The sequence below is a fragment of the Fragaria vesca genome, linkage group LG3, assembly GCF_000184155.1.
Source record: "Fragaria vesca subsp. vesca linkage group LG3, FraVesHawaii_1.0, whole genome shotgun sequence".
Lineage (NCBI taxonomy): Eukaryota > Viridiplantae > Streptophyta > Magnoliopsida > Rosales > Rosaceae > Fragaria > Fragaria vesca.
Genome location: NC_020493.1, coordinates 1,230,922 through 1,255,161, shown reverse-complemented (window position 1 = coordinate 1,255,161; position 24,240 = coordinate 1,230,922). Strand labels below are relative to the sequence as shown.

Below are 24,240 nucleotides of genomic sequence, written 5' to 3'. Positions count from 1 at the left end.
CCGCCAGCTGCTCAATTTATATGCCAACTCGGGTCACTGACTCCCGTCCTATTCAATCATTTTAGCTGGGAGGTTCCGTTCACAAAGAACATCAGATCCCATCTCACTGCTGCAACAATGGGGGAAAAAAAGGTATTTCTTTCTTAACATTAGCTACTAGAAAGTTGTTTATGCTTTTCCAGCTCTTTTTCCTCATCATATAGATAAGTAGATTGATTGCCCATTGCATCAAATCTGCTCCTCTCAATTTTTATTTTTTGTGGCTGCTGCTCCTCACTTTTTAATTCTCAAGCTTTTGGCTCTTTCTTCTTCAATTTGTCGCCTATACCCGACTCATCATTCTTCTGTCAGAAACACAGAGATCGATTCGATTCCTCATCGATCTTCAAATCATCTTCGATCCATTCTTAATTACTCACTTCTTCTTCTACATAAAAAAGAAGAAGAAGTAATTAACCATTCTCTATACCTATCTAATTTCTGCAAAAATGATTGTATTAATGTCATCAGGTGACGATAATGGTTCTGAAGGTGGACCTTCAGTGTGAAAAATGCTACAAGAAGGTTAAGAAAGTTCTCTGTAAATTCCCTCGTGAGTTTCTTCTTTTCTCTTCCATTCTGGTACGTTGTGTATTTTAGCAGAGAAAACAAAAAAACGTAAATTGAGTGTGGTTTCTGGTATTGGTTGGATTTTGTGAACAAGAGAAATACGAGACCAGACGTACGACGAGAAGAACAACCAGGTGATCATCAAGGTGGTCTGCTGCAGTCCTGAGAAGATCAGAGACAAGCTATGCTGCAAAGGAGGTGGCGCCATCAAGAGCATCGACATCAAAGAGCCCGAGAAGCCCAAAGAGAAACCAAAGGAGGAGAAGCCTAAAGCGAAACCAGAGGAGAAGAAGAAAGAGGAGCCTAAAAAGAAACCAATAGATGCTGACAAGCCTAAAGGGACACCGAAGGAGGCTGAAAGGCCTAAAGACGAACCCAAGAAGGCAGAGAAGCCGAAGGAAGAGCCGGTTCTGTTTCTGGTTCCGGCTTACCCTCCGGTGACGGTGAGCGAGTGTTGTATGGATTGTTACGGAGGGCATCCGGGTGGTCCCTGCCAAACTGGGTATGGTTACGGTGGGCCAGTGTATGATAGTTACGGCGGTGGGAGGAGCTATGCCACTAGTAGTTACTGCATGACACGCCCCGATTGTTTCGGTGAAGAAAATCCCCAAGCGTGCGCCATCATGTAAAATCGATCATGTCTGTATACCTGCCTTGACCTGCTACTGTACTTTGTGGGAAAGCTGCTTCCAGCTCGATCGATCTCCATTTTTACAACGTACGTTAAAGTTGGTGTTGTTTTTTATATATAGAACAAAAGTAAATAATAAAGTATGATTGGTGATCAATGGTGGATATGATTGGTGATCGAAGGTGACCGTTGCAGAATGGCCCAACTTATGGCTCAAATGGAACACTGGAAGCTGCTTTCACTCACATTCTCACAAGGTCGATGAGGGCAAGTGGGCAACTGCATGTTTAACTAGATTCTAGTCATTCCTAAGAGTTTCAGTGAAATCTGGGCCAATCCTTAACAATCAACTCGGAAACTAAACAAATCAACTAATATATATATACGGCAGTAATACCTGCCTCGATGACTCTTAACAACCTTCTGACTCAGAAACTTCAATTCAGCACATACATGTTAAGTTTAGACATATGACCATAGCCGCTGTCCAATTACACGGCGGAGACGGAGAAGTCGGCTGCAAAACAACAATAACAAGGCCGGCAAAGGTTTCATCCCAGATATTAAGAGGAAAAAAAATATTAAAAAAAATAATTTATATGTGTTTGGTGGAGACCATGTGGGGTTAGGCGGTCTGCAAAATACGGGGCCATCATTTAAAAAAGAAAGAAATAGAATACAAAAGAAAAAAATTATTTCTTTGGGCCAAGCGGAGACCATACAGGGCTAGGTGGTCAATGTGTGGCGGATCCATTGCGGGCTGCGAGGCCCACCATTTAAAAAAAAAAAAAACTAAAGATAAACTACAATCATACGCCGATCCCACATATCCTACGGTGGAGAACCAGGAAACACCATAACGAACCATGTACCCTCACCACAGCATAGACCATTAAACCTCATCTCTCTCTTCAGTCCTGATAGTCACAGACGCAAAACAAAGAGGGAAACAATGGCTTATCATGTATCCTCCACACCCTCCTCTCTCTTTCTCTCTCACTCTCTCTCCTCCTCTAGAAGGCTCAGGCCAACCACCTCTGATACTCACACCTTCCCTACTCTTCACTCCAGAATTTCTCTCCAAATAAACCATGTTTCTTTACAAGAAACCCCAAAAACTGAAAACCCCGATGGAAATTCCGAGTCTTCCTCCAAAAGCTATGTTTGGGTCAATCCCAGAAGCCCCAGAGCTTCTCATCTTAGGAACAAGTCCTACGATTCCAGGTACACTTCTTTAGTCAAAGTAGCTGAGTCCTTGAACTCTGTCGGCCTAAGTGAAAGTGATGTTGTTGATATTTTAAAGACTTTGGGTGATGGGGTATTGGAACAAGATGCTGTCGTTGTTCTTAATACCATGGTTAACCCCGAAAATGCATTACTTGCTCTAAAGTACTTTCAGCAGAGGTTTAAACCTAAGAGGGAAGTGGTTCTCTACAATGTGACATTGAAAGTGTTTAGAAAGTGTAAGGATTTAGTGAGAGCAGAGAAGCTGTTTAATGAGATGATTGAGAGAGGTGTTACACCTGATAATGTTACGTTTTCGACTATGATTAGCTGTGCTAGGATGTGTTATCTGCCTGATAAGGCTGTGGAGTGGTTTGAGAAGATGCCTAGTTACGGGTGTAGTCCTGATGATGTTACCTATTCGGCTATGATTGATGCATATGGCCGTGCCGGTAATGTTGACAAGGCTTTTAGCTTGTATGACCGCGCTAGGACAGAGAAATGGCGCATTGATCCAGTGACATTTGCAACGTTGATTAAGATTCACGGGCAATCAGGGAATTATGATGGGTGCTTGAATGTTTATGAGGAAATGAAGGCAATTGGGGTTAAGCCGAACATGGTTATTTATAATACTTTGTTGGATGCTATGGGAAGAGCTAAGAGGCCTTGGCAGGCCAAGAAAATTTACCGAGAGATGATCAGCAAGGGGTCTTCGCCAAATTGGGTGACCTATGCATCTCTGTTAAGGGCCTTTGGTAGAGCTCGCTATGGTGATGATGCTCTGAATGTGTACAAGGAGATGAAGGAGAAGGGAATGGAGTTGAATGTAATTCTCTATAACACCCTGTTGTCTATGTGTGCTGATATTGGCTACACTGATCAAGCTATTGAGATTTTCAAAGACATGAAGAGTTCCGAAACTTTGAAGCCTGATAGCTGGACGTTTTCGTCCATGATTACCATATATTCCTGTAGCGGGAAAGTCTCAGAGGCAGAGAGCATGTTGAATGAGATGGTGGAAGCTGGTTTCCAGCCTAATATCTTTATTTTGACATCACTAATACAATGTTATGGCAAGGCCAAGCGTACTGATGATGTTGTCAGGGCATTCAATCAACTACTAGAATTGGGCATAACTCCTGATGAGCGATTCTGTGGCTGTCTCCTGAATGTGATGACCCTAACACCAAAAGATGAACTATCTAAGCTGACTGATTGCATCGAGCGGGGTAATGAGAAGCTTGGGTCTGTGGTAAGACTTCTTGTAGAGACGCAAGACAGTAGTGAAAACTTCAAGAAGGAAGCATCAGAACTTTTAACTTCAGTTGGTTCCGATGTAAAGAAGGCATACTGTAATTGCTTGATCGATCTTTGTGTGAATCTTGATCTCTTGGAGAGAGCCTGTGAGCTTCTAGACCTAGGGCTTACACTGGAGATATACACAGATATACAGTCAAGGTCTCCAACCCAGTGGTCTCTGTATCTCAAGGGTCTCTCTCTTGGAGCAGCTCTTACTGCATTACATGTTTGGATTAATGACTTGTCTCGTTCATTGGAATCTGGGGAGGAGCTTCCACCTCTGCTGGGAATTAATACCGGACATGGCAAACATAAATATTCAGACAAAGGTCTAGCTAGTGTGTTCGAGTCACATTTGAAGGAAGTAGATGCTCCGTTCCATGAGGCCCCAGACAAGGTTGGCTGGTTTTTGACTACAAAGGTTGCAGTCACGTCATGGTTGGAGTCTAGAAGGTCACCAGAAGTAGTTGCTGCTTAGGTTTCAGCTGTTTAGATCACTGGCCAAGCTTTTACACTGATATGTAATGAAGAGAACAGGTATGTTCTGCTTCTCGTTTCACTGCATGTATGATCTGAAATTTCTCTCTTGGTAGAGAACATTTTTGTACTATTAGATTCAACTATTAATTCTTCTTTCATGGGTGTCTTTATAGAGTTGATGTTGTTAGAATTCATACATATACTCTGCTCGGCTCCTTTAGTACTTTACCTACAATGGTGCTGTGATTCTGAGTGATACTGTCAATTAGATTCTGCAACCATGATTGAGTATTTACCTTCTTTCACATTGTTCATGTTGTTTATGAACCTAAGCCCCAACATCTGGGGCCTGACTGCTTTGACTGAAATGAATTAGCATGCGTCAGTTCTCTATTGGAGGCTGACTTGTACATTGTTGTTGAGGCTGAGATACAATGAACAATGCTCATGCCATTTGACTTCGATATAGTTTCTTCTTTACGGCCAGGGACGATATACAATGAACAATGCACAGGCCGGCCATTTGACTTTGATGTAGTTCGTATTATCATAATGCTTGTTTAGACTGCCTAGTTCTAGATGCACACAACTAGTTGACTTTGGGAACTAAAATAACCCCATATTAGTATTGGTGTTAAAAGCTTGTAAACATGGCTTGCACGTCAAACTGCCTTCCCATGTGGAATATGATCAAAGCCAGAGCCACACTATAAAACGATGAGACTCCTAATTCTTTTGCAGTAGCAGTCATCGATATTCAAGAACTACCATGGGAAACTGTATCTGTGCTCCGTTCCATCCGCCCCAAGAGAAGATCAAGGTAGTAGTCTTTAATGGAGGAGTAGAAGAGTTCAGTGCCTCGACAACAGTTGAAGAAATCACATCCGGCCCTTACGTGGATTACAAGCTGGTGCACAAGGCCAACCCATATACACCATTGTCACCCAGCACCGACCTAGAACCTGGGGAGGTTTACCATCTTGTGCCAAACCTTGTATGGCTCAACAAGGCTTTGGTTCCTTCAAAGATAGCTCACCAGGAACAAGAAAGCGGCAAAAGACAGAAGGTGAGGATAGTGGTGACTAGAGAGCAATTGGAGCAGTTGTTGAATGGCAAAAATAAGATCGGGTCTTTGAATATTGGGAGTTTTGGGTCACGAGAGCCTCGCAAATGGAGGCCTTCTTTGGCTATGATCCCAGAGGTGCGGAAGTTTTGAATGATAGGATTGACGGGTTATTTTTATCTTACCCTGTAATAGTTGTTGTGACACAGTGAGGACACACTCCAATTTACCATGATCATTGTACATTTCAGATGATTGTAGAGGGAGGGGTACATGGATTATAGGTACCAGAGAGGAGTACGTGTTTTTCTCAGTGTTATACCTCTTTCTGGTTCAAGTCAGTTTCTCTAAATATAATCTGTTGTATAAGTAGCTCTTTTTGATACCATTCTCAAACCTATAGAAAATAAATGATCCTTAAAACAATTTATGTACTGTATGAAGTTCTTATATGTAGATTTCAAGCAGAGGAAACATTCATCAACCTCCAGAATCTTATTTCAGCTAGCTATAATTGGTGAAACTTTTCTTTCTGTATTTACATTAAAAAATCAAAACACATTGCTCATAGAGACTATGTCTCCGCATGATCTTCAATAAAATCCCGTGTAATTAAGCAAACTTTCAACCTGCTTTTGTTACCCTGCAGCAGTCAGAAGTAAACATAGTCATTCATATGTTCAGGTGATCAGGTTCGATAGAATTTAGTATGCGGAAGGGAAGCTGCTACAGATGGAAGGAAAGAATATGGTATGATCGAGGCTCTTGAAAAGTAGTTACAACCTCTTGGATGAGTTAATAGTTCTGTTCTTTTTGTTATCATCCACCTTGGCTGCTGCAGCTTCTTTATCTCTAGCTATGGCTTCTCTCTTCATTCTCTTAGACTCCACTTCCATGGCTTTTGTCAGTGCATCAACCTTTTTCATCAGCAACTGGAAATTAAAGTCATATTATGCATTAGTACATTTATAAAGACAGAGAGATATAGAGGAAGAGGAATATTTGCAATTTCACCTTTATTTCTTGTTCTTTCGCAGTCATATCAGTCTCTTTGACTTCACAATGCCTCCTCAGATTGATGACCTCCTTTTGTAGTCTGTCATACAGAAATCCTGAGACCACATCCTCACTTTCACAGTTAATACTTATCTTGCTAGGCGAGTCTTCATCGGCGCCATCTTTAGTTTTAATATCAGCAGAAACAGTTTTATCATCATTCTTGTTGTTATCAGTATTTGTCTTCCCTTCTGTGTTCTCCTTCTCACCACTGTCAACAACTTTAGTTCTAGAAGCCCATAAGCTTTTTCTCAGCATTTTTTCTCCTGAACCATATCTATTTTTAAAGCTATTTGATCTTTTTAGGTCTCCGGCAGCATTGGCTGTTTCATTGTCTGAATTTGGTTGTTGGAGAGGGGAGCTTCTAAGTGAGGAGGCTCTTGGCTGTGAAGTTGATCTCTTTCCTAATCCACCAGGGCTTGTCAGAAATCCTAAGAAGTTACTGGACTTTTCTGTTTTAGGGGAACGGCAAAACGAATTAGGATTGACTGAGAAACTCGAAACATGCTTTAATCCTTCTTCGAGAGTCTTCAGCCTCAACTTCAGCTTTTCCTGATGTAAAAACATTAGCAGAGAAAATGTGAGTAATTTCGTTTAGGTCACTGCACGATATGCTCAGATATGTGAATATTAGAAGAACTAAGTTCTGTATTTGTATGAATATATCACCTTGAGTTGTGCCTCTGCCTTGGCTGTTCTATCCGAGATTGCTAGCTTCTCCCTCATGCGTTGCATCTCTGCCTACACATGCATATAAGTGCTTAGAATGGGATTGAAAACTGTCTGATCGAATAAGAAGCAGTGAATTTTGGAGTTGTCGCTGAACTGAATAGATGAGAAATACCTGCATTAATCTTCTGTCTTCCAGCCACTGTTTCACAGGCATAACTTTGTCATTTTCATCCTTCCACTCATTAGCAACAACAGTGGCTACTCGGTTTGCCGAAACTTTAACTCTTGCTAGCTCCCTCTCCAGAGTCTTCTTCTCATCCTGTGCATTTAATATGAAAACAGGGTTAGTACTTGGTGCATTTTGATCAACTTCTCAGATATCAGAATCTTCAAAGAAGCACACTGGTTCTGTAAAGTCCTGCCAATCAATCATAACAATTAACTGTAACATACATACATGCAATTCATCTATTTGTCTTTTGTAGTCACGAATAGCATTGGCAGCAGCCCCTCCAGCTAAAATGGCCTCCTCAAGTTCTTGAATAGTCTGGCTAAGCTTTTCAACCTCTAAAACCTTTTGGCGATTTGTTCTCTCAAGGATTCTGTTTTCCTCCTGCATATGGTAATATAATTGGGATGAGTGAATACTCTACTTTGAATTTATTAACCTGAAACAAGATGTGGTGTGAAGTCATGCCTGGCAGATTTCAATCTGTCTCCTTAATTCAAAGTTTTGGTTTTGAACCTCTTCAACTATTAAAGCTCTTTCAAGTGCACTTCGTAATATCCTTTCTGCCTCAAGAAGAGCCAATTCTTTCGACTTGGTAAGACGTTCCAAAGCCTTCTTGTCCTCCTGAAGTGCTGCAATCTGAAAACAGCCAACAAGTGAGGAAAAGTCATCAAGTATGAGCTAAGGAATTGATTAGACCCTCATTCATAATCCATAGGTTATATAAAGACGGAAGTTTCTCAAGTTGTTTCTGTACCTCATTCTTGCACATTTTGATTTCAGCCTCGAGTGGAGCAATGATAGATTCAAGAGAAGGAAGATCATCATCCTTTCGACTTGTGTGTACCCTTCTAAGAGTTGCTTCTGCAGCATATTGTGCAGCCAATGCATCTTTTTTCTCGTCTGTCAGTTTCTTGATTTCAAGGTTCTGCATTTCATCCGAGTGGGACAAATAAGAGTTTGTTAATTAAGTTATAAATAGTATATCATCAAGGAGACCAAAAAATCAAGTATCAAAACACACCTTTTGTTCTAGAAGAGTTTGCGTGAGTCTGTGTTTCTCATCCAGCTTCTCTACTTCATTTCTTAGCTGGAAAACACAAGAATAGGAAAAAAGAGAGTGGATTCACTCAGTTTCTCATGAAATACCACATGAATTCAGAAGTTCAATGTGTTAGTGTCATATTTGTTTCAGTACCAACCTCTTCTGCAGCTTTATCCTTAAGAACTTCAGTAGCTCTGAGAGCCTTGATCTCACCTTGAGCAATCCCCAACTCACGATTCTTTTCTGCAAACATTGATTTGGGAGACTTCTATCAAATTATTGAATACAGTCTATACATCAATGTGTAGGAGAAAGAAACAACTCATATTACCTGCTTCATGATCATTTTCTTTTTGATGATAATGCAAAAGCCTTATAGGTAGCTAAATTGTAATCATGAAATATTCACATATTCATAGTGATACATAATCTAATCATGAACCGCCGATCATACAATTTGGTGATGTTATCGAGTACCATATATGCTTTTATTGAACAACAAAAAACTTCATGACAGAGACACAATGCATATATGCTTCAAAGTTCAAACTAGAAGAGAGAGAAAGAGAGAGAGAGAGAGAGAGAGAGAGAGAGAGAGAGAGAGAGAGAGAGAGAGAGAGAGAGAGAGAGAGAGAGAGAGAGAGAGAGAGAGAGAGAGAGAGAGTACGACGTAGTACGAGTACGTAGTACGTACGTACGTACGTACGTACGTACGTACGTACGTACGTACGTACGTACGTACGTAGTACGTACGTAGTAGTACGTACGTAGTACGTACGTACGTACGTACGTACGTACGTACGTACGTACGTAGTACGTAGTACGTACGTACGTAGTACGTACGTACGTACGTACGTACGTACGTAGTAGTACGTAGTACGTAGTAGTACGTAGTAGTAGTAGTAGTAGTAGTAGTAGTAGTAGTAGTAGTAGTAGTAGTAGTAGTAGTAGTAGTAGTAGTAGTAGTAGTAGTAGTAGTAGTAGTAGTAGTAGTAGTAGTACGTACGTACGTACGTAGTACGTACGTACGTACGTACGTACGTACGTACGTACGTACGTACGTACGTACGTACGTACGTACGTACGTACGTACGTAACGTACGTACGTACGTACGTACGTACGTACGTACGTACGACGTAGTAGTAGTAGTAGTACGTACGTACGTAGAGGTACGTACGTACGAGAGAGTAGAGGTAGAGTAGAGAAGTAGAGAGAGAGAGAGAGAGAGAGAGAGAGACCTTTGAGTACGTTGTGCATGCGATTGAGTTCTAAGACGACAGGGTCTGCAGTGACAAGAGATTGGTCCTCTGCTCCTCCTCCTGCAAGTTGTAGGTGTTGTTCCTGACCCGCCACCATTTCTCTCTAATTTGGTTTTACTTGAGACTGCAGAGGATATTAGCAGGTATAAACTCTCTATCTAGGATTTGTTTGAATATGTAATGGCAACTCGCAAGGGTTTTAACGAGGAGGATTTGGATGATGATGGTATTGATTTGAGTGTGAGTTTTAAGGAATTGAGCGGGTTTTGCTGTGAAGCAAAATTTGACAAGCACAAGTTTCTTATCATATAATGGAAACGCCGGCCATTCCGGCCTCTTTGTAGCTCTCTCTACTCTCTACCAGCTCTCTTCCCTCCTTTATTGACAGTAACGGTTACTTTCAAATATTTCATCCCATATCTTTTCTATTCATGACTCTTTGATGATCCATTTAAACCTCATTATTAGGTAAAGATTTTGACAATAACAATCAAGATTATCTCTTAAAACCCCCCTAATAGATAATATAAAGTGTCATTTTTCCAACTGTTCTGGTTTCTCTGATTGATGTTTGTGACTCTTTCCAGTGCTGCAGTGAAGGAGAAAGTTTTCCAATTGTTTTTCTAATCCAAGTGTTTCATTTGATCGTTTCTACTACCTAATCTATGATTACAATTTCGTTTGGACCATTCAAGGATTGAAAATTTGACACACACACATTATTGACCAAAATGGTTTATTTGTTGAGGCCTTACTACCTGCAGATTATATATACCGAAAAAGCGCCAAATGGTGCTTTTCCCTTGTCATTCTTTTAACATATGGAAGACTGGAAGTCACTGACCAACAGGGTATTCTATTATATCCAACACATTGTTATTGGGAATTTTTGTCATGCTCTTGGTGACAGATGGACAATAGGTTCTAATTTATGAGATTCTTCTAACTTAAAATTGAATAATGACGTACTATATATGCAAAAGGTAATAGTTTCTCCTTGATTATGATCAAAACTTGCGTTTTCTCACATCAAAATGATCACTAAAAAGAAGTGAGGATAAGGTTAGGAAAGCTCTTGTTTTGGTGAAATTTGTTTGCTTAGGTTAGGAAAGCTCTTGTTTTGGTGAAATTTGTTTGCTTAAGCGCTAAACCTTGCTTAAACCTTGCCACTGCGTTTACTTAGGGGTAATCAATCACTCAAAGGAAAAACGTTGAATTTAGGGCAAGAAAATGAGGTAGTCATGACTCATGACATTGAGCTGAAAGGGACTAGCCTTGTATACATACATACGTACAGAGAGCAGAGTATGATCCTCATCGATCACATCTTTGCTTTGAAGTATAACCCTGTTTCTAATACTATAGCAGAAAACATGTACATGAATTAAGCTCCAGTTCTTGCCTTCTTCAGAAACTTGGCCATTTGGCAAAACTTAATAATGTACCAAAGCTTGGCGCTAGTATGAAAGTTAGTATTTTTTTGGGTTAGGCGACGAAGGGAAGACTACACCTATCCTCCTCAACAACACCCGAAACCCCTTAAAAAAATACAGAGGCACCATGAGTCATTATCAAACCCTGATGTATACAGCTGAAACAGTCAACTGGGATCAGTGTAACCTTAATCCTGCTGGGGGTTTTCACCGTTAATTATGTCAAATCATTTTTCAATTGAATTCTAACTGATCGTATATATATTTTTTGGTTTCTTGAAAGTCATATTATGAAGTGGGATCAAGCTAAGCATTGAGGGCTTCTGTTTGTCCTGTGTTACTTATTGGTTGGATGGAAGGTTAGGTAGATTAATATATGTATATATGAACTACTGCTGCTAATTATTTTCATACGCTAAAAGGCATTCGTTCGAATTAATGATGTCCAGCATTAAGAACAGAAATGATCGAGGGAGGGCAGTACTTGATCAATATAGAATTGAATAGGTCATGCATATCCCATACAATAAGAAAACTATGATTGCAGTTTTAGCCTTATTAGCCTGGTCATTCCCTGCCTGCCTTCAAATACCGAGTACTGCATGCAGGCAGCAGCAACTTATTCTTTGCTGATCAATCCCAGCCTTGTTCATTTGTAACCAACTTGGAACAAAAGTTTAAAATCCAAGGCTGTTCCAACTTTAGTGTTATTTGTTCTTTATGACAAAAATATACATAGAAATGATGAAATTTATTGTGGTTTTAACTCTCAGACACCATAAACTTATAATACTAGAATGACAACTTTGTGATAATGGGTTGTGTCATTTGGTGTTTTGTGTCAAACACAAGAAAGCTCTACAGTGTTTGTCTAACTTAGCAACCCAAACCATCTTTGTTTATTTATTATCTGATCATCTTTTTCCTGAAACCTATTAACCAAGAAGGAGAACAAGGATAGATGCCATTCCTTTCCTAGGCACTAATCTTCATCCCAATTGAAAAGTGGCAAAAGTAACCGACCAATCAAAGAAATGGACAAAGGCATCTTTCTCAATCTATCCAAGTCAAAAATAATGCTCCTGCCTAATGACAAATGGACCCTTTCACCAGATTTTCATTTCCCAGTTTTCCTTAGGCATATAATCTCCAAAATTTGGTTGAACAAGGATATTTTGGGAAAACAATGCCATACTAAGAAATTAAGTGACAGAAGGACCAAGTAAACAGCCTCCATGAAAGAGAGATACAACCATATTCTGCAAATCACACCAGCCTAAAGAAATTAAACAGATACAACCACAATCTCTCTATTTCTGTCTCGCTTTCTCTAGAGAGACTAGAGTTTGATTCTATATATATATATATATATATATATTTCATGAGGCAGGGCAAAGGCATGGATATCTCACCACAGCTTCTGCAGTACAGATATCACTTTGGCATTGCAATCTTTGTTTCAGTAGTCTTTTCTTTGCTGTTATATGCGGCCCCTCGGATCCTAACCATCTTAGGCTACTTTTGGCCTCTCCTTGTTGCTTCCACAACTCTGTTTTTGGTGACGATAATCGCCTTTGGTGGTGTTTCAAAGCTGTCAACCGAAGTTCATGGTGAAACTCAAGGTCAGGGAATCATTGATTATGTTGCTGGCCATCAAGACTACCTAGATAACTAGTTAATTTCAACTCAGTTTTAGACCTGTTCTCTTTCAGTATCGTACCAGTGCATAAAATGTGATTGCCAAATGCAATTAGAAATGTAAATTCAGCAAATAAAAATTGCAAGGCTATATATGGTTCACTAGTATGACTTTAATTTTTCTGTACTTTGTGCAAGTATCCATGTGATAGGGTTCATCTATCATTCAAGCTATATATATATTTTTTGGTCAATATTCAAGCTATATTAATGAAACAAATAAAAATAAGAATGGAAAAGCCATTGTATGCAGGAATAAGAACTGAACTGTATAAAAATGCTGGCTTGCTCTATTGGTCGAATCAAAGCAGACTACATCCACTAGCCAAAAATATGTTTCATTCCTAAGTGTGTTAACCAATTGATAGCAATTGTGAAGAAAATGCAGCAATTGATGCTAAGTTGTGTACTACTCATCAGTTTGACGGGGTGTTAACGGTAATAGATCAGATGCTGTCAAAGTTCCTGAGTGATCAATGTCAAGCTTCTTGAAGGTTTCCATGATAAGTGAAACATCCTCCTGGCTGATCTTCCCCATTTCCTTCAACTTATATATCACAAACTCGGAAGCACTGATATAAAATTACATAATGTTAAAATAGGGGAATGCAATTAGAGGACCTGATAAAGCTCATATATATATCATTATAGAAAAAAGAGGGATTATGTTTATATGATAATAACTAGTCTATACCTGACGACTTTATCATGATCAAGATCTGCCTCCTCAAGATCGGAAGGTGTCAATCTTCGAGTAAGCACCCACCTGACGAGTGATCTCTGCCTTTTTTCTGTGTATAGTTCAGCAAGGTAGAGATAAAATTGTGCTAAGCACATTGTACTTGTAATTATCCAAAATACAGCAAAACTTCGACCTGCTGCAGTTGAGAAACTCTTATCCCCATAACCTAGAGTAGTAATGGTGGAACAAACGCAATAAATAGCATCCAAAACTTCCAGTTCCTCAACCACACACAAGAACACAGTTCCAATTACAAAAAGAACCACAAGAAGGATTCCTGCAGTAATACATTTGAACTTGACTTTGTCTAATTCAACCTCCTTAAGAAGCTCGGCAGAGCCAACCTTTTCATGGAAGTGTATGGCCCTAACCAAAAGCACCTCCTGCTTCTCTACAATGTAATCTGCTGCCTTGCCAAGAATCAGACCAACAAGAGCCATTCCAGTGAACACAAAAACGCATGCAAGTAGCTTTGCCATTACGCTATTAGGAACAAGGTCTCCATATCCTACAGTGCTCATTGTGACTACACACAAGTACATGGAATCAAGAATCGGATTTGTTTTTACTCCCTTAATCTGATTCCTGACCAAGAAAAAACAGAAGGTGCCTCCACCTATGTATGAAATCAACATCAAGACCACTTGCTTTAAACTAAGTTGTGGTTTCACATACATTGGCTCACAATCTGCAGAAGTCTGTATTACTACTTCATTTTGGTTCAGACGGTTTTTATCTTGGCGGTTTTTTCTTCTCTGGACAACTACATTCTTTTCGTTATTAAGTTGGGAATGGTCGTTCTTTTCAGAAAGCAAGGCTTGTTTAACATCATGATCACTAGCCATCAGGTCACTCAATAAAGGTTCATCTGGTCACCAAGTCAGCAACAGTTTTTCAATTCTCTGCATTTGAAATTGATATCATATCCATTTGAGATGCCCTTCATATGTATGTATGAACATCTAAATGACAATGCATCCTAGAAATGCCATATGCATACACGGTTAACAATTTTAACTTTAATAAATCAGTCATTGAAATTAGAAATCTATGCAGCCTAAACATCCATTCATTGTGATTGAATGAATTGAATTATGATATATGCGGTATGAACTCTAACTCGTAAAATCATATAAGCTCCTACTGTACTGCCTGTACATGCTTTCATCAAAAGAGAAGAAGATCTCAAATGAATATGGAAAAACTTGGTATTCGATCAGAAATGTAAATATCACTAATCACGTGATGGCAAACAAAAGCAGAAGGCAAGAAATAAGACTTACCTGAGGCCAGTGAAGAAGCTGCATGTTTCTCTCAGTCCAGTGCTTCACAGATTAAAGGAGTGACATTGTTGGCATAAATTCCCTGCAGGCAAAGAAAAAGGCGCAAGAATAAATGTTAAAACGCATGTTGTACGTATCTTGTTCTTCATTATTGAATTATTCATACAGGTAAAATAAAAAAATAGGGCAAGCAAGAATCGCTCTGGTGGTTCCAACTGTGCAGGTTTTCACCGCTAGCTTTTCAAAATCAAACCCTCATCCCTTTTCTTTTGGGATCCATATTCATATACTGTAGCTGGATATATTCATTCGTCAAAATATGTCATTTTACTACATTCGATCCTAATTACAGTATGAGGCAAGTTAACCCTAAGTTTTACTATATGTTCATCAATCAACTATAGAGTAAAGCCCATAAGATATAATGGGCTAAGCTCAATGCTACTCATGGTTGTAAAAAACGCCCAAGCCCGACCCATCAATATTTCTGCTGCACCACTGCACAAGACAGTAGAGGCACTCGCTCAGCTGTTGAGGAAGACGAACAAGCTTACAAGGGTTTAAGCTCGCCTGCTTTCACTGGTACCTAATCTTCACCCTCTTCCTACCTCTCTCTCTTTCTCGTACTATATCGATTTTACTCACCGTAATTTCATCAAAAAGTTTTCTTTTTTAAGTTTCTGACTTTTTGTTACCTGCTTTGTGAAATCCATTAGAAACCCAGAACCATCTGTGTTTCAAGTAGTTCTAGTTTACCCATGTATTAAATTTTGGTTCTTGTTTGGTTCAATTAAAGGGTTTATGCTGCCGGTGCTGGGGAAGTGAAAAGGTTGAAACTTTAAGGCTAAATCGAATTGTAATTGATGAATTGTATGCCATCGAAAAACATATGGATTCGGAGGCAACAATGCCCATGTGGGGATTGGAAGTGTTATGTTACATATGAGGGTGACTCTGAGGAGACCTCCCTTGCTGCCCAATTGGTAAAGAATGATACTTCAACCTCAGAAGCTATGGTCTCACCCTATGTTGGAATGGTGTTCAAGAATGATGATGATGCATTTGAGTATTATGGCAATTTCGCTAGAAGAAATGGCTTCTCTGTTAGGAAAGAGAGGTCCAGGCTTAGCCCACAGTTGGGTATTTATAAGCGTGACTTTGTTTGCTATAGGTCTGGGTTTGCTCCGGCCAAGAAGAAGCTGACAGGGGACCACCATAGGGATAGGAAGTCCGTTCGGTGTGGATGTGATGCGAAAATGTATTTGTCGAAGGAGGTTGTTGATGGGGTTTCTCAATGGATTGTTGTCCAATTCAGTAATGTGCATAACCATGAGCTTTTGGAAGATGACCAAGTCCGCCTCCTTCCTGCTTATCGTAAAATTCGAGAGGCAGATCAAGAGCGGATACTGTTACTTTCTAAAGCTGGGTTCCCTATACAGCGCATTGTCAAGGTATTGGAGTTGGAGAAGGGGATTCAAGGCGGACAGTTACCCTTTTTAGAGAGGGATGTCAGAAACTTTGTCCAAAATCGTAAGAAGGTTGTTCAAGAAAATGATGCCTTGATCACTGAAAAAAGGGAAAATGATACTCTAGAACTTCTTGAGGCGTGCAAGGTGACAAAAGAGGCGGATGAAGACTTTGTTTATGATTTTACAGTCGATGAGAATGATAAGGTTGAACACATTGCATGGTCTTATGGTCATTCAGTCGAGGCATATACTATGTTTGGGGATGCAGTTTATTTTGACACTATGTATCAATCAATCACATATGGCATGCTTTTTGGAGCATGGCTTGGCATTGACAACCATGGAAGAACCGTTTTCTTTGGCTGTGTTCTACTGCAAGATGAAACTCCTCGTTCCTTCTCATGGGCTTTACAGGTTACTATCCAATATTATCTGAACTGATTCTGGATCCATTATGTCTTTATATATAATTCTTTAATTACAATGATTTTTTCTCTTGCATACAGACTTTTGTTCGTTTCATGAGAGGAAGATGGCCACAAACAATTATAACTGATCTTGATCCCGGGCTTAGAGATGCAATAACAAGCAAACTGCCTGACACTAAGCATGTCATTTCACTGTGGAATATTTTTCCAAAGGTATCTAGCTGGTTCTCTGTATCACTTGGATCTCGATATGCAGAGTTTAGATCTGAGCTTGATGTTTTATATCGGGTAGAGAGTACAGAGGATTTTGAACTCCAGTGGAATCAAATGATTTCGATATATGGTCTATCTACAGATAAGCACATTGCTTTACTTCATTCATTTCGGGCATCTTGGGCTCTATGCTATATGAGGGGTTGCTTTGTTGCTAGAATGGGAACAACAGATTATTTGAAGTCTATAGAAGCATTCTTAAAAGGTGTTTTCAGCACACAAACATGCCTGCGCAGCTTTTTCGAGCAGGTACTTTGGTTAAAAACTTTTCACATATATTAAAAAAACCAGTAGTTGTTCAATTGGTATTGGCTCTTATGTTCAAACACTTGCAGGTTGGTATTTCTGCCAGTTTTCAAAATCAGGCACGTCGAGAGATGCAATATATGCATACAAAAACATGCATTCCCATTGAAGAGAATGCAAGGAGTATTTTGACGCCTTTTGCCTTCAATGCTCTGCAGCATGAACTTGTCCTTGCCATGCAGTATGCAGTATCTGAAATGCCAAATGGATCATGTATTGTTCGCCATTTTAAGGAGATAGATGGAGAACGTCTTGTGATTTGGATACCAGAAGATGAACATGTTCACTGTTCCTGTAAAGAGTTTGAATCTTCAGGACTACTGTGCAGACATTCGTTACGGGTATTTATATTAAAGAACTACTTTCACCTTCCTGACAAATACTATTTGAACAGATGGCGGAGAGAAACCTCTCTTGATTTTTATGATCCCCAAATTGCTCAGAATTGTGATGATGAATGGTATCAACATTACCAGTGTCTGGCTGAAACGCTGTTTACAGAATCGTCACTTACAAAGGAGCGTTCTGAGTATGTTCAAAGGGAAGTGACAACACATCTCACAAGCATTCTTAATGAGGTTAGAAACATGCCAGAATCTGAAGGAATCGCTATGGATCTGACATTTTCCCCTGCTGGTTAATTTCAAGGCATTTGGTGCTGTGTACATTATTTGTAGTGAATGCAGCTACAAGAGCTGTGCATTCTCATATGACCTAATGGTGATGAAAAGACAACAGGACGTCTTTACATAGTTCTCATTCCCTGATATTCAAGGGGGAGAATTTCAGAAAAACAGGTGGAAAACGGGGAATTTTTCGGTTGTAAATTGCCTTGATATCTTGCGGATGTATTACTTGCAAAAGGCAGCAAGGCATGCGGAATCAAAGGTGATTGACCCTGTTTTCTTTGGTAAAGTTGAATATATTGTGGAGTAGCTTTTAGCATTTAGTAACAATTTTAGTACGTGTTTTTCCTTGATTTAGCATGGTAAAATCCCCACCAATTTGTTTAGTTGTAAAACCTGGCTGGAAATGGGGAGATATTGTACCAGTCGTAATGCTAGATCATCTACTTTTGATTGCTATCGCCTTATGGTGAGAGTATAAGCCGGAAGGCGTTTGACCAGATTTTCTGGACAATTCTGTCAATTAACTAGGTAGGGGTCGTGATCGACCATGTTTTCTGGACAAATCTATCCATCTAGCTGGTATGAATATGACGTCTCTTGCAAGTTACAACACTTAACAAGCCAATTGCCCAAGAAATTAATTTGTGATGGGGAAGGCGTACAAATCTGCATTGAACTTTAGAATTATTGAAGAAGGAAAACTCAATTTCTCATTTGTAAAAGTGAATGAATCTCAATCATGTTATTCGATTTTCAATGTGATGGAGATTATGGTTTCCATACTTGGTGAATACTACAAACTAATACTGATATTCATTGAGATTTATCAAGTCAGGTACAGGATACCATGCCCTTATATTTTACATCCGCAACTTACTCAATAACCATTATTCTGGCTTTAACGTTCTCCTAAGGACACAGCTGCATAGCTATCTAGCTAGCTGCAACTACACAGACGACCCAAATTACAGAACAAAATCGAATAATTAGACATTACACACCAGGCTAGCTCTATAATCTATATACACACATATATGATATATATGTATGCAATATAGAGGAACTACATATATAGGGTACCAGTACTACGTACGTCTCTTAATACTGATCGGGCCACAAGAAAGCTCCGATTGCATAAGCCCTCTTCTCCTCGAGAGTTCCATTGCTGACAGCAACTAGGCCATATTGCTTGAGAAGCAGATCCAGCCTCCACTCCTCCATCTTCTCGTAGTCCGCCTTCGTGTACCGAGGATAGTGAAGAGGCATCTGGAATCCTGCAGCACTGTGTCCCGAGGAGGACAATCCCCCAGCAACCCCAATCTTGGAGACATTGGCATGCTCGCCGTCATGAGTTTTAGGGCCCGAGTCCTTTTTCGGGTACAGAAAGACAGTAAGCCAACTCAAGGCGGCTGCCATATCTCTCAAGCCGAAGAAGGAAAGAGAGCTCGAGAGAGAACTCAAGGAAGAGCTAGGTTTTTTTCTGCAGCTAGTTTAGATCGTCCTACGCCCTTATATATAGTGTGCTTCGTATAACCATTATTTTCCTTGGTTTAAAAGGACAAAACTTCATTGCGTCACTTTCGCGTTACTTGGGCACGAAGTATAGTCCATACGATATATTTTTTTTCCATTTAATAAATGTGAAAAATACTAGAGGTATAGATTAGATTTAAATTAATTTGGTGGATCCTAAATGATTTAGGTGTTGAGAGGGATCGAGTGCTCATCTTGTATTTTGCATTATATGGTTATTTTGTGTGCCAACGTTGGCCACTCTACCTATCCTGAGTGGTTATTAGTCCCTTTTTGGTAATGAATATACCAAACACAATCAATGAGTTCCGTATTGACATTTGAGACACACCAATATATATACCCTCTAGCTTAATGTTTCCAATAATTTCAAGTGCTGTCATACCTAAGATTATGAATTTCGGGTCCCCTTTATAAATGGCAAAGTGGATTCTCTAACATAATTGGCTGAGCAAAACTGGAAAGACTCATGAATAATTAAGAGATGTACATAGACATATAATGATTGTCCAAGCTTGATTGGTTATGTCGTATACTGATGAAACACTACTTGCTGCATTGCTGCTCTATTTCAAGCTAGCTAGACTCCACACACGTACACGTTTCTGCGCGCAGTCCCTGGAATGGAAATCCGATCGATTCAAATTGAGATCGAGTATGCGTCTATGCGAAACCTGGCCTAGCTAGAGAAGTATGAAATGATCGAGTTTATTGTGGGTTGAATTGGCCTAGGTAGTCATTGGCCTAGCTTGAGTTAGATTTGGTTCATCAGATTGCTTGTGTTCGATTCCGATCGAGTATATAAAATGCAATGACTAGTAGTCAATCCGTGACATGTTTTGTTCCTTGATATGGGGATGGCGTGACACGCCACTACATATAACTTGAGATGGAAATCAACATTATTCTACGGTAACTCCTATAGTCGATCACAACTGTCACATATAAGCATGATTAATAATAACATACAGTGCCCTATACCAGTTATTAACGTTCGTATAAAATTAGAGCTAGCTAGCTGCAGCTGGAATGCTATAACTAAAAGTCTAAAAGGATTCGACAAAGAACCATCTAGAACCAGAGTCATCATATCGGTGACGAGAAGAATGACTACATGTCGAAGTCAATACCCAATTCATATTCAGATTGATCACTAGCTAGTTCCACAAGATCGACCAAATTTACAATCGACAATCATCATATCTATGGTCACTAGCTAATTAGTGCAGCAAAGTTTAAGTAACTTTGTTGCAGACTTGCAGGGGGCGGGATTTTACTTTTCTTAACTAGCTAGGTAGTTCCGATCCTTCTCTTCATGCAAATTAATGATGGACGAATCAGACTTGCTTGCTGGGCTGCTCTTATCCATCAGCTGCAAACTTTCTTGGGAGAACGAACTGCTACTAAAGCTGACTGATACGATCCATGCATGCATGTGTGAGAACTGATCGAGAAGCATACATCCAATTAATGTTGTTGCATTTTAGCTTACACATACAGTAAATGCCCAACTACTGCTTAATTTGCTTAACGTTTCCAGGACCAGTATGCATGTAACATCGAGGACTCCTATATATTCCCGTTATAAATATTCTGATCGATCACTCGCTTGAGCAATTCAGCTTCAGCTTGCTCCATCTCACTTAGTCTCGATCAGAGTCGGATCAAGATCATCTGTTAGATTCGTACACACCGACTATATATGTAGTGAAATACCCGTTTCCTTATTTGAAGTACGTAAAGGTAGGATCCTAACTCTGTTCTTCTTCCTTTATTTCGCTGGAAGAATATGCATGCCTGGTGGTGATGGATTTCTTGCGCGCATAGCTAGCTGCTCCCTTTGCATTGCATGGTGTAATACTCATTAGCTAGCTTGCTAGCTGGAGTTCTGTTTTAGCTTAATTTATTTCTGATGATACGTATATATGTTTGAAGGAGATCGATCGGATAGTGGAGATGGCATCTAGGATCATCATGAGTTCATGGGGAGTACTGAAAAATATGAATGGCAGATGGAGATCAGTTTGCATAGCTTCTTTGGCTCTCAGTTTCATTTTTATGCTTCCTTTGCTCTTCCGTACACACATACATTCCTTCAGCAATTTCCTCGGTACATCTGCTATCTTTCTCTGCTTGCTTTGCTACTACCATTTGATAATTTTAGCTTGCATCGTAATGCAGACGCTGCTAATTTTATGTGTCATTTCGAACCAGTTGCAACAAAAAAAATATTTTTGGATTTAATTTCCGAGATGATCGATCATTAATTGACTTTCCATATGCCCGAATGCCAACTATTATAAGGGCATGCATCTTCCACGATCATGATCGGATATTCTCTGTTGCCTTGTATATCGTACGTACAAGTTTGTTAATCAAAGGGAAGTTTTGAAATTTATATGGCAGTGGTGGAGGACTTGTTTCACATGGGAGGAACTCAGCTGGGAACTGCAGCAGCTGGGGAAGTAGCAGATGGCATGAAGAGAATACTGGTCTTTACCAAGAAAAACACCAACGGTGCTGCCCCATTTGGAAATGGACCTGCTGGACCTGGTCGGAAGCTTTTGCAGTCTTCTGGTAAACTAATAAATTGAGTGACTTGAATTTGGTTTATCGATCGCATATTCCTCCTCGATCCCTTTCCTTTTCCTAACTAGCCTAGCTAGCCAGTCATATATTCTTGGTCAATACTTCACGTACCCCTAATCTCTCCTCTTTCTAACTAATGCCCAGCAGTCTGGTTTCAATATACATATATATGTTGCTTCAGGATTGGGAATGTATATGTTATTATGTGGTCCAACACTGCACAAACGTCAGATTATTGCATGTTAATTAATATAATCAAACGTTATGGACTCTCTCCAATTTTAATTGCTCTGTAGGCATTTTAGGTGTAGAACCCAAGGTCCAGACAGTGTTCAAGGGAGGAGTACTTCAATTGTGTTGTAAATTTTGCAGATGGAGATAGAGATGGAAATGGATCAGATGGAGATGGAGGTGGAGATGGATCTGGAAATGGAGATGGAGATGGATCATCAGATGGGGGTGACATGAATCGAGTTGGGACAGGATGTTCAAAGGACGACATAACAATCTTCCAAGGGGAAACAGCTCCACTCCCAAATGGAATTCCGGCATACACGGTTCAGATTGTCAATATGTGCGTCTCAGGTTGCAGCATCTCCGACATTCACATCAACTGTGGATGGTTCAGCTCCGCCCGCCTCGTCAATCCTAGAGTCTTCCGGCGCATGGACTACAACGACTGCCTAGTCAATGATGGTCAGCCTCTTGGCCCTGGACAAACCCTCTCTTTCCAATATGCCAATACCTTTCCTTACCCTCTTTCTGTTTCATCTGTTGCTTGTTAATTAGCTACTGAACTAGTGCATATGTAATGCTAGTTAAGCAGTTACATTTGTTTTCAAATCTGATGTAGAAATTGAATCTCATTGATCAAAAACTGATTACAAGTACAAGCTATATACCTGTGTTTGCTTAACTGTTACACTAGGATTATGGACAGTAGTAATTACACAGAATCATCTAAGCAACAGTTACAAAATCAGTAATAAAGACTATGATCAAACAGCAGAAATCACTCTCAGGATTTGATCTCGCTAATATCTTAATCTAGCACTGTTATACATCACTTACATCAGTTACATGCCAATTGTGATGTGCTACAATATAGATTAATTATGTATGCAGAAAAATATTTGAACTTGGGATATAAGATTAGAGATATGAAGAGCTCATGATTCCTCTGAATTATTGATAAGATCATAAGACAAGGAAGAAACCTTGACATGCTGCTCTTAATTTGCTTCTATACAACTTCAACCGTAATATATAGAAGTAAACTTGATATCTATCTATAACTAGATGGATACAAAAAGTCCCTCTACCTCTGCTTCATCATCAGATTAAATACTTGAAACTGATTAGTATTGGTATTGATAACTGAAGTCTGTGTCACCAATCATGGCTGAAACGACTTGGGTAAGAATGAAGAAACCTCCCCCTAAAATGACCAAAACGAGAATAGCAGAGATGGGATTCTTCAACAACTCGTATATAGGTTGGAAGACGGTGTAGAGAGCACCTGTACTCACAGTGAGAGCATACAATGCATATCTCCTTACATTGTCCCAAAACTCTTCCATCAGTGGCCCTTCTGGTCCCAAAGCCATTGCCTTGTGCTGATCATCAATCCCCATCAGCAACATAGCCACTCCTACAGAAACAGCTCCCACTATTAGAAACCTCGATGAGTGATTCCCATTTCCATCCTCAGAGGTGGTGGATGGCTTTTGATCAAGGGATTTAACACTGGCTTTTCCAATGTTGCATCTTCTAGTAGGTAAAGATGCGGATGATACGGTTGGATATGAAGGAGGGTGATTTTGTTGTGACGAGGAGATGGGGTGGAGAAATCGAGATGAAGGGTTTGCTGAGAAGGTTGAATATGCTAGAGTGGTAGTGGTGCATTTCAAGAGGTGTAATTGGGAGCTGCTCAATGCAGACATTTTCATGCTCATTCCAGAGATGGATCAAAGATAGCACAAAAAGGGTTTTCTCACTGCCGGTGGTAGCTACTATGTATATCTCTGTGGATCCATTATCCTGTTGGGTTACAAATCTGTGGACATGGTTGCACTTCCATATATAAGATAAGGGGAGTGCTGATACAGTGTGAAAGCTATGTACCATGCTTATGATGCTATATATTTCTTTTTGTAGAGTGCTAGAAATGCTAAAAAGTGATGCTTTGAGGGTGAGAAAATCATAGTGAAAAAAAAATAAGAAACATATGATTTAGCAAAAAACTGCATTGAGTGAAAAATCAAGGTCTTGGACAACTTATTTCTT

General features: G+C 39.7%; 9 protein-coding genes across 9 annotated transcripts; 5 read left to right on the top strand and 4 right to left on the bottom strand.

The window, feature by feature from the left end:
• On the top strand, positions 1-1,396 carry LOC101298975. The gene is made up of 3 exons (XM_004293345.1): positions 1-132; positions 511-592; positions 706-1,396. Exons 1-3 carry the CDS (start codon positions 118-120, stop codon positions 1,236-1,238), a joined length of 630 nt encoding a protein of 209 aa, XP_004293393.1. The 5' UTR covers positions 1-117; the 3' UTR covers positions 1,239-1,396.
• Positions 1,397-2,172: 776 nt separating this feature from the next.
• Positions 2,173-4,360, top strand: LOC101297809 (pentatricopeptide repeat-containing protein At4g16390, chloroplastic-like). The gene has a single exon (XM_004293341.1). The coding sequence runs from the start codon at positions 2,193-2,195 to the stop codon at positions 4,242-4,244; it is 2,052 nt and encodes a 683-aa protein (XP_004293389.1). The 5' UTR covers positions 2,173-2,192; the 3' UTR covers positions 4,245-4,360.
• LOC101298097 lies at positions 4,276-5,724 on the top strand. Its single transcript, XM_004293342.1, has 2 exons — positions 4,276-4,303; positions 4,988-5,724. Exon 2 carries the CDS (start codon positions 5,016-5,018, stop codon positions 5,460-5,462), a length of 447 nt encoding a protein of 148 aa, XP_004293390.1. The 5' UTR covers positions 4,276-4,303; positions 4,988-5,015; the 3' UTR covers positions 5,463-5,724.
• A 160-nt stretch (positions 5,725-5,884) lies between these two features.
• On the bottom strand, positions 5,885-9,668 carry LOC101291706 (microtubule-associated protein 70-5-like). Its single transcript, XM_004295281.1, has 12 exons — positions 9,551-9,668; positions 8,469-8,554; positions 8,291-8,356; positions 8,024-8,194; positions 7,735-7,905; positions 7,495-7,650; positions 7,210-7,356; positions 7,035-7,106; positions 6,707-6,917; positions 6,324-6,583; positions 6,093-6,241; positions 5,885-5,952 (listed from the first exon to the last, which is right to left on the bottom strand). Exons 1-12 carry the CDS (start codon positions 9,666-9,668, stop codon positions 5,934-5,936), a joined length of 1,626 nt encoding a protein of 541 aa, XP_004295329.1. The 3' UTR covers positions 5,885-5,933.
• Positions 9,669-13,111: 3,443 nt separating this feature from the next.
• On the bottom strand, positions 13,112-14,121 carry LOC101291413 (two-pore potassium channel 1-like). The gene is made up of 2 exons (XM_004295280.1): positions 13,397-14,121; positions 13,112-13,274 (listed from the first exon to the last, which is right to left on the bottom strand). Exons 1-2 carry the CDS (start codon positions 14,119-14,121, stop codon positions 13,112-13,114), a joined length of 888 nt encoding a protein of 295 aa, XP_004295328.1.
• Positions 14,122-15,257: 1,136 nt separating this feature from the next.
• LOC101297516 (putative protein FAR1-RELATED SEQUENCE 10-like) lies at positions 15,258-18,246 on the top strand. The gene is made up of 4 exons (XM_004293340.1): positions 15,258-15,309; positions 15,524-16,610; positions 16,703-17,146; positions 17,233-18,246. Exons 2-4 carry the CDS (start codon positions 15,591-15,593, stop codon positions 17,842-17,844), a joined length of 2,076 nt encoding a protein of 691 aa, XP_004293388.1. The 5' UTR covers positions 15,258-15,309; positions 15,524-15,590; the 3' UTR covers positions 17,845-18,246.
• A 369-nt stretch (positions 18,247-18,615) lies between these two features.
• On the bottom strand, positions 18,616-20,800 carry LOC101291127. Its single transcript, XM_004295279.1, has 2 exons — positions 20,700-20,800; positions 18,616-19,114 (listed from the first exon to the last, which is right to left on the bottom strand). Exons 1-2 carry the CDS (start codon positions 20,798-20,800, stop codon positions 18,931-18,933), a joined length of 285 nt encoding a protein of 94 aa, XP_004295327.1. The 3' UTR covers positions 18,616-18,930.
• Positions 20,801-21,764: 964 nt separating this feature from the next.
• On the top strand, positions 21,765-22,739 carry LOC101290844. Its single transcript, XM_004295278.1, has 2 exons — positions 21,765-21,942; positions 22,327-22,739. The coding sequence occupies exons 1-2, from the start codon at positions 21,765-21,767 to the stop codon at positions 22,737-22,739; spliced, it is 591 nt and encodes a 196-aa protein (XP_004295326.1).
• A 367-nt stretch (positions 22,740-23,106) lies between these two features.
• On the bottom strand, positions 23,107-23,991 carry LOC101297220. Its single transcript, XM_004293339.1, has one exon. It carries the CDS (start codon positions 23,907-23,909, stop codon positions 23,313-23,315), a length of 597 nt encoding a protein of 198 aa, XP_004293387.1. The 5' UTR covers positions 23,910-23,991; the 3' UTR covers positions 23,107-23,312.
• Between the last annotated feature and the right edge of the window lie 249 nt (positions 23,992-24,240).

What these genes read in the sequence shown, in the direction of transcription:
- LOC101298975 (XM_004293345.1), top strand. An exon ending in AGTTCTCTGTAAATTCCCTC is followed by an intron (nt 593 to 705) that starts GTGAGTTTCTTC and finishes TGTGAACAAGAG; the next exon opens with AAATACGAGACCAGACGTAC.
- LOC101297809 (XM_004293341.1), top strand. Translation starts at nt 2,193, where the DNA reads ATGGCTTATCATGTATCCTCCACACCCTCCTCTCTCTTTCTCTCTCAC.
- LOC101298097 (XM_004293342.1), top strand. Translation starts at nt 5,016, where the DNA reads ATGGGAAACTGTATCTGTGCTCCGTTCCATCCGCCCCAAGAGAAGATC.
- LOC101291706 (XM_004295281.1), bottom strand. Translation starts at nt 9,668, where the DNA reads ATGGTGGCGGGTCAGGAACAACACCTACAACTTGCAGGAGGAGGAGCA. An exon ending in TCAAAATGTGCAAGAATGAG is followed by an intron (nt 7,906 to 8,023) that starts GTACAGAAACAA and finishes GGCTGTTTTCAG; the next exon opens with ATTGCAGCACTTCAGGAGGA. An exon ending in CTCCCCTCTCCAACAACCAA is followed by an intron (nt 6,584 to 6,706) that starts ATTCAGACAATG and finishes GAACTAAAGTTG; the next exon opens with TTGACAGTGGTGAGAAGGAG.
- LOC101291413 (XM_004295280.1), bottom strand. Translation starts at nt 14,121, where the DNA reads ATGTATGTGAAACCACAACTTAGTTTAAAGCAAGTGGTCTTGATGTTG. An exon ending in GATCATGATAAAGTCGTCAG is followed by an intron (nt 13,275 to 13,396) that starts GTATAGACTAGT and finishes ATTTTATATCAG; the next exon opens with TGCTTCCGAGTTTGTGATAT.
- LOC101297516 (XM_004293340.1), top strand. Translation starts at nt 15,591, where the DNA reads ATGAATTGTATGCCATCGAAAAACATATGGATTCGGAGGCAACAATGC. An exon ending in CCTTCTCATGGGCTTTACAG is followed by an intron (nt 16,611 to 16,702) that starts GTTACTATCCAA and finishes TCTTGCATACAG; the next exon opens with ACTTTTGTTCGTTTCATGAG. An exon ending in TGCGCAGCTTTTTCGAGCAG is followed by an intron (nt 17,147 to 17,232) that starts GTACTTTGGTTA and finishes AAACACTTGCAG; the next exon opens with GTTGGTATTTCTGCCAGTTT.
- LOC101291127 (XM_004295279.1), bottom strand. Translation starts at nt 20,800, where the DNA reads ATGCATGCATGGATCGTATCAGTCAGCTTTAGTAGCAGTTCGTTCTCC. An exon ending in CCAGCAAGCAAGTCTGATTC is followed by an intron (nt 19,115 to 20,699) that starts GTCCATCATTAA and finishes CTCGGGACACAG; the next exon opens with TGCTGCAGGATTCCAGATGC.
- LOC101290844 (XM_004295278.1), top strand. Translation starts at nt 21,765, where the DNA reads ATGGCAGTGGTGGAGGACTTGTTTCACATGGGAGGAACTCAGCTGGGA. An exon ending in GAAGCTTTTGCAGTCTTCTG is followed by an intron (nt 21,943 to 22,326) that starts GTAAACTAATAA and finishes TAAATTTTGCAG; the next exon opens with ATGGAGATAGAGATGGAAAT.
- LOC101297220 (XM_004293339.1), bottom strand. Translation starts at nt 23,909, where the DNA reads ATGAGCATGAAAATGTCTGCATTGAGCAGCTCCCAATTACACCTCTTG.